The sequence below is a fragment of the Alligator sinensis genome, unplaced genomic scaffold, assembly GCF_000455745.1.
Source record: "Alligator sinensis unplaced genomic scaffold, ASM45574v1 scaffold626_1, whole genome shotgun sequence".
In the NCBI taxonomy this organism is placed as follows: Eukaryota; Metazoa; Chordata; order Crocodylia; family Alligatoridae; genus Alligator; species Alligator sinensis.
In genome coordinates, this window is record NW_005842548.1 from 673635 (window position 1) to 681529 (window position 7895).

At 46.3% G+C, this 7895-nt stretch overlaps 1 protein-coding gene across 2 annotated transcripts in view; it reads right to left on the bottom strand.

The window, feature by feature from the left end:
- LOC102388286 (ligand of Numb protein X 2-like) overlaps positions 1-7895 on the bottom strand; it is a 41735-nt gene that overhangs the window by 16245 nt on the left and 17595 nt on the right. For both annotated transcript variants that reach the window (XM_025213782.1, XM_014523938.2), the window contains exons 3-4: positions 3610-3836; positions 1463-1659 (exon numbers count right to left, since the gene is read on the bottom strand). In XM_025213782.1, the coding sequence (XP_025069567.1) occupies positions 1463-1659; positions 3610-3836 (424 nt within the window). The remainder of the gene's footprint in view (positions 1-1462; positions 1660-3609; positions 3837-7895) is intronic.

Below are 7895 nucleotides of genomic sequence, written 5' to 3' on the forward strand. Positions count from 1 at the left end.
CTTGTGTGTCCTATGCTCTATTCTGGCTGCCTACTAGATTCAGGTTGTATTTATTTGTGATGATAATATGACTTGTGACGTATTTAATTTATGCTGGGTTTCACCTACAAGGTTTTAAATAGCTTATGATGAATCTGCTTGAGAGAATGCAGCTGCAGCAATATTGCATGGAGAAAGACAAGGTGAGGCCTTCTAGCTGGGCTACCCTCTGTTTGAGGGAGCTGGAGTTGTTGGAAGAGAATTCTCACTGGTGAGGAGTCTTTCTACTTCATAATCCACTTCCCCACCCTGATCTAAAACACCCTACAACTATCTAATGCACACAGCCAAAAATATCTAGAATAATATTTTAAACTACTTTAAGTTTGGTGAATCAGAAATATTTCTCCAACAATGGGGAGTAAAGTGAGTTTTGGATAGAAGTAGGGGTTTTTAAGTCAATGGGATGAAAATAAAAGGACTGCTCTTCTGAATTGTACCCCTTTTGAACCACACTAAGTAAATCCTCATTCCTACATTTGCACCCTTAAGTGTCTAGTCAGGTCAAAAATAAGAACAAAGACAAAACTTAAACCGATCCAACCTCTCAAGGGGTAGAAACATGCTCAGGTTCTATTTTATAAATGTACTTGGTGCATCTTGGTTCCCTGGTTCCGGTAACCTCAAAAGCAATTCAACACTGTGAGAGAACCTGTTCTTGTGGAATTTGTGACCTGACAAAGCAAGAAGGGTCACTGAGTAATGAGACAGCTTTTTCTTGTAAGACTGCAGCCCAGCAAAGAAGAGCCAAGTTACATGGAGCAACTTTGGGTTTCACAACCACATTTTCTCAGCTTTGCCAAGTGCTGTGTGTAAGCTTCTCTTAGGTCAGGGGTGTCAAACATAAGGCCTGGGGCCAAGACGCATCATCCAGCTCCCAGTGCTGGCCCTGGGTCTCAAGTAGACCCACATGCCACAAGTGCATGCTGGACTGGCCTTGGGCACAGGGCCTGGGAGATGCAACTTGGGTCCCAGAGTAGGTGCGTGTGGCAATCCTGCTCCCAACCTCTCCATCCCCACCTCCCCAATGCTGGATCCAGTGCCCTCTCTGGCTGGTCCAGAACGCGAGCCATACATCATGCCCACTCCAGCAGGTCCAGGGCAGGCACCGTGTGTACCACAGGTCCTAGATGGGATGCTACATCTGGCACAGTCCAGCTAGATCAGATGCTGGATCCAGCATGCTGGGCATGGGGGTCTGAGGGTTCCCCACATGCCAGATCCAGGACCAGATCTAGCAGGTCTGGGACTGTGCCACATGTGGTGCCTGCTCTAGACCGGCTGGAGCAGTCGCTACATGCGGGTTACATTGCAGACTGGCCAGAGCAAGGACTCCTGGTCTCAGACCAGCTGGAACAGGTGCCAGGGCACTGGATTGGGCAGGCTGGGGAGCAGGAATCCTACTCTCAACAGACAAGCCTACCTCGAGAATGTGGTCTCCAGGTGCTATTCGTCCATCCGTAGCAACAACAGAATCCCGAAGGATTTCCTGAACCACAATGTTCCCCAGAGGGGTATCTTTACCCCCAACTATCCTCATTCCAAGTTCTTCCTCTGGGTCTTCTCGTTGAATTTCAATGGTGCTGGTTTCGGCCACAAGGCTAGCTCTCTGAGGCAGGTCTGGTTGTGACAATTGGAGAAAAGAAACAACATGAATGTACATAATACTTCTGAGTCTATTCATATAATTTCACGTAATTCAGGATTTTCAATGCTGTTAGGACTTGCTTTGCTTACATGCTCAAAGATGGTTATGGGGGAGCAGACAGGGGAGTAGGCAGAGGGCATTTAGAAGAAAGGATAGTTAATAAGCTAGTTTCCTAGTGTTCCCCTACCACTTGCCAACTTGTGCTCACTTGCTACAAAGACAATTGCCACAAGGTGCAGCAAGACTGGCAACATAGCTTTTGCAAAAAGATATGTAAATTGCCATTTTGAGATGTTTCTTCTTCATGTCAGCTGGGTTACCAAAAATCTAATTGATTAGGCCTAGCAGCCAAAAGGTCCCAAATTCCATGCTCAGGCCATTAGAGAAAGGGACTTGGTGTCTCAGTCTCAGGGGAAAGGAAGCAGTCTGGAAGCTCAGCACTCCTGAGTTTATAATCAGAGATCTGACAGTGCATTGGCATATGATTTTAGGCATGTAATTTAATCTCCCTGCTTCAACTTGCCTTTCCTTTCTCTCTAAAATGGGAGTAACATGTACAGCTTCATAGGAGTACTGAGGATTCTGATGATGAAAATTGTTAGGTCTCCCTGCATTTTGGCAAATTAGGTTGAAGCCATCATCACGGCAGTGTGCGTGCACAAGCCAGACATTTTGTATGTAGCAATGAAAGCAATCTCAATGGCAGCCAAGTACAGCTGTAGTTCTCTCACACAATGGTGTGAACAGGGAGCCTTGGGTATACTTGGGGAAACTCCAACATAGAGCCAAACTAACCTACATGTTACCTAGGTTAGTCAGCAGACATATTTCCACTTCCCCTCTTTGCCCAGCCCAATCTTGCCTAGGCACAAACATAAGTTTAAGAAAAGGATTCTGAAACGTGCTGTCAAGTGTTCTAAAGGTTTAGTCAAGCAGTGCTGTTTTTAAGCTGAGATAGTTACTGGCAGCACAACAAGCCTTCTCCTCCAGTGATTAACCCAAGCATTAATATAGGCCATAAACTTCTTTGTTATCAGTAGAGAAGAAATATTAATTAATAAATCTGTAATAAATAGACAATTGCCTCTCCAAAGGGGCAAACATAATATCAAGATGAGATTGGAGCCAATTCCTTGTACTAACTGTTTGGCCTGTTTAAATGCTTAGTGGCCATTAGGGAGAGACATGCACTTTGTGTCCTTGCAGTACAGCAAGGGGGTGATTTCTGAGCTTCTAACCTGTCGTTTTAATTGGTGCAGTGTACGTGGCTTATGCACGGATAACTGTGGGCTAGCGGGGCTGAATTTCCCTAGCGTCAAAATGGGATAACCTGAACAGCTTTGATGGGAGCATTGTCTAAGTTGCTCCAGCATCCTGCAGCACTCCACTCCCCACACCTGCTCTCCAGCACACTCAGCTGTCTCTGAGTCCCTGTCTCGGCTGATCATGCCAGAGAGTGCACGCGCATGTGTATATACAATGGAGTGCAGAACTGTAGGATGCTAAAGGACCAGCAAGCCCTTATTATATTCCCTGGCTGGAGACTGAAGGTGTCTGAAAATGGGACAAAATAGTTCACTTGAAGAAACGAATGGGATGCCTGGGACAGGTGCTTTTAAAACAGGACTGTCCTGGTGACAGTAGGACATATGCCACCCTACCTTGGGCCTGCAAAATGATTTTGCTGTACACACACCTCTCTCTAACGGAGAAACAGGGGATAAGGAACATTACTACTGTTAGCGCCAATGGCCCAAGACGTGGAGCTGAAAGACCAAGCATGTGTGTATAGAGGAAGTGTCAGTACTAGCCAGTTTGGTGACAAGCTCATTGGAAGAAAAACATCTGAAACGGAATCGGATTTCATACCATGCAAAGCCACGCAAGCAAGACATTATAAATATTTGCAGAGAAAGTCCCACCTTCTTCACCCTCCTCAAATGCTGGATTAACCAGTCCAGGCTCCGCTGTCCCTAGAGATACAACAGCTGCCATAGAGCTTTCTGCCACCAATGACGACCCTCCATTTGAGAGACCTGGCTCTTTGGCAGCACTTGTGTCCACACTGATAACAGGCTCTTCCTTCCCTTTGGAGTGGGGATTCTTTCTTCTTTCTAGTTCAGATCTGTATTTCTTGAAGCCAAGACACCTAGAGAGGGATTGGAGATCAGCCATTCAACACAAGCCATGACAATCGCTGTTTACACTATAAACCTATCACACAAGTGTGTGTGTGTTGGGGGGGGGGGGGGGGGGTGACGTGACGTGACAGTGTTTCCAGACAGAAGCTGGAAGTTGTGTCAGCCACTCAATTTGCAACAGTTGGTGCGAACAGAGATTCTTTCACGCTGGGGCCTCAAATTGATACTGAAAAGACAGAGGTGTGGAAAACTGGAAAGCAGATTTCCTCATCAAATTGTTTTAATACATCTGAGAAAGGGACAGTAGAAAGGGGCGTTCTTCTTTTCAAATATTTACCATTCTAGCCCTACGGCTCCCAGTGAAGGCGAGAATACATTTTCCAAGGATAAGCAAATACTTACATTGGCTCCAAAAGAGCAGAAGGATTAAGTGCATGAATTATACCTTTGAGTAACAGTAGTCATGATTCTGACATTCAAGGCTTCACTGGAAACTACAGTTCCTACCAAACCCAAAACACACAAGAGGACTGAGTTTGCAGAGACTGATCTGTGGCAGGATGCTGTGTCAGGGGGATGGGGGGGATACAGGTGATACTGCCTGCCACCCCACCTCCTCTCTGGGGTAGAGCCGTGGCATGAGGAGAGTGGCAACAGAAGCTATGGCAGCAAGGTAGAGCTGCGGCCCAGCCCACCAGCTGGCAGTGGGAGAAGGCGAGAGCAGTGTGCCCCACCTCTCCCCCCATCAGTGAACTCCTTGCACTGCTGGTGGCATGGCTGGCATAGGGGGGTCCGGTGGCAGTGGCAGTAATGAGTCTCACCCCCCCTGTTCTGCCCTCCCATGCAGAGTCCCGCCTGCAGGGCCACAGAGGTGGCTTCTGCCTGTGCCAGTCCAGCCAACCTGCAGCCCCATGCCCTCTGTGGGTGCACAGATCTGGGGGGGCAACATGCCTTTCCATGCCCCACCCTACTCACCACACACACCCCCTGCCCCACACAGTGACTTTGGGGTGAGGGGCATTGGCAGGGTCAGGGGGCTGTTATCTACTTAAACTGTGTACTGGCTCGGGACTGGCCATCGATGTTTACAAATGGGTCCTGGTACAATGAAAGTTGAGAACCACCGACCTAAAGAACCTTTTAAAATCCTCTTTATTCACAGAGAGGCCAAAGATTGCTTGAGCAAGGCTATTTTCCTCAAGTGCCTGAAAGTAGAGCCTCCAAATAAGCGAGTCATACTAAGCCTGCAGCTTGAAAAAGCTTGCTCCGGTTCTGCTGTCCTCATGTTATAGCAAACAGGATATCTCTTGCCCTTTTATAAGCACAGAGCTCAATACAAAACAAAAGGCAAACCCAGCCCGCAGCCACACAACAGCCAAGCCATCAGAACAGTACGGAAGCAGCAGGTGCTGGAGAACAAACTGCTGTTACCAGCCTCGATAAGAAACAGGGTTGCACGGGTGAATTCAGAAGCATCCGATTCTGTTTACTGCTCATCTGAAGAAAAGCCACTAGGAAGGCCGGCTGGCAAAAGCCTCAATAGTAGCTTTTCCATTCTGACCTGTTAAACTGGCCTGTGCTGCCTAGCCCAGTCGTGCTGCCCTTTGCAATGATGCAATAAATGAGTCTTCAGACAGCTCCACCACATATTTCTTCCTCACTCTGACCTTTGAGTTTCGGCTCCTTCCTCTTGTTTGTTAAAGTCCAAACCACAATGAAACTCAAGTCTAACCGTGAGCTAGGACTGCATTTAAAGACAGCCTTGCAGGGAACAGCTAACCACTGCAGAAGGTGTTGGTGGCTTAGCAGAAGACTCTCCTCCCTGAGTCAGTGATATCATTATGTCAGTGCCCAACATAATGATATCCTCCCAAATAACCAAGTATCCTGTATCATTCAGGGCATGATCACTGTAGAGGTGTTTACTGAAGTATCCTGCTCTCATTCCACTTTGCATATTGCATTCTGGCTCCTTCAGTTGCTTCGGAGTTTCACCTCTGCTCATATTTCTTCCTGGTTGCTCTATTCCCCTGTGCAAGGTGGCCTACGGACTCCTCCCTGAAGTAAAAACCAATCAAGCTGCTCATTTGCATGCACTTTATATAAACCCAGTTTCCAACACACATGTTTTCTAACAAACTGTACGTGCAGGAATAGCCCTATTGGCCATTTTATTATGACTAATGTTTAGGCATCTGATCTACTGCACTCGTAATACTTATGAAGCCAGACTGCAGAGACCTGCATTCACATCCTTTCTCCTCCACTCAGGGTCAGACAAATCTCCATATTTGGGGTCAGGGAAAAATTTTACCCCATGGTCAGATTGTGGGGGGTTTTGCCTTCCTCTGCAGCAAGGGGTATGGCCTTCTTCCTGGGATCTCTTGAGCATATATTAACAACCTTTTCAGAAAAAGGACATTGCCTGCCCTGCCATGGTCTCCCTGTTTTACCTGTGGCAGGTTAGGGTATTATGTCTTGTGTTGTGTCAGGGTTGACTAGTTTTGCTAAGGGGTTAGACAATGGATTTGTATCGGATGATGTGGATAGGGATGATCATGCCTCATGCAGGGGGTTGGACAAGATAACCTATGGAGGTCCCTTTCAGCCCTTCTCTATGATCTGTGATCTTACAAAGTGCAAAGACAAAGGTCAGGAGTTTCTAGGGCGTCATGGCTCTCTCAAATGCACAGTGGTAGCTTAGGACAAGATCTGTAAGGGCACTGTATGCAGCTAAATGTGGACTTAGGTAGAATCTAGACACTTAAGTCCACAAAGCAATCCATGGGCTGCCAAACCCATTAGGCACCAAATTCATTCTACATTTTACTCCTGACAGTTTCTTTGACATCTCAAACTTCAACCCCTGCCTGTGCGAAGAAGCACCCTGTTTTGAGCAGCTGAGCACCGAACTCCGCGCACAGAAGTCCAAAACTGAGATGGATCAGCTCGTAGGCAGTTCTCCGAGTTACTTAAAAAAAATATAAAAATATATCTAATGACTCATACAAAATGCATCAAAAACAGGGCTCAGAACCCAGGTCCTCCTTCTTCTAGCCTTAACTCTTGGCCAACCGATAGACTCCCTCAAGTTTGTTTTCATTCTGGCCATCGGACTTCTGCACTTTTGGTAGATAAAGAGACTAGATTTGGATACCTCTTACGCAGCTGAAGGAAGGCACAAGCAGTCCTAGTCCTGCAGAAGCAAAGGACAGGTACTGCTTTATAAATTCTGAAATCTCAAGTTGTTGGTGTTTAAACACCTGGAGAGAGCACTTCAATAGGCACTATAGATTCTAAGGATAAACACTGAAGTCCTTGATGACTGGATAAAACTGTAGCTGTCATCGCTACAAGGGTCCAGGGAATATACAAGCAGCAAGATTTTCTGGCAAAAGCCCCTTCACTTTATAGTTGGGAGAGGCATTAGTCAAGCTTTCAGGCACAAAATGTCCTTCTGCAGGCTTATGCAAGAAACCAATCATCATCTTCTAAAACTCTCCCTCCCTCCTGCCCTCAGTGACACTACACAACTAAGCAGGAGGATGTCAGAAGAACTGAGAAGTCACCTTCTCTGGAGCAGGGCAGGCAAAAGGGATTAGTTTAAATAAGAAATTATTATATATTCAAAAAATCCAAAAGAAACAAACCCAGAGACATACTTTCTGCTATACAGCAGAGTCAAAACTACCGTATTAAAAAAAAAGGCTTGGATAAGACAGGAAGGATTTGCCTAGCACAGTCATTACCTTACAAGGCTCCCATTTTTTTCCCCCTTTGGTATTGTTATAGACCAACATGATGTTTCAAATCTACCGTGTTACCTGCTAACAGAATATGCTGCCACCACAACTCTGCCTTTGTTTACGGGAAGGCTTGTACCCGGCTCCGTTCAGAACGATCGTTAACGAGGAACAAAGGTTACTTCCAGCAGCAGGGAAAGAACCCTTTGTTGTGCACGCTTTTCTAAAACCACAAAGTTTTGTCTGCTATGAGCCAAGCTACTTGGCAGTGAAAACACCATACACCTGTGCTGAGAAATCCAATGAAAAGTCAAATTCTCTTTC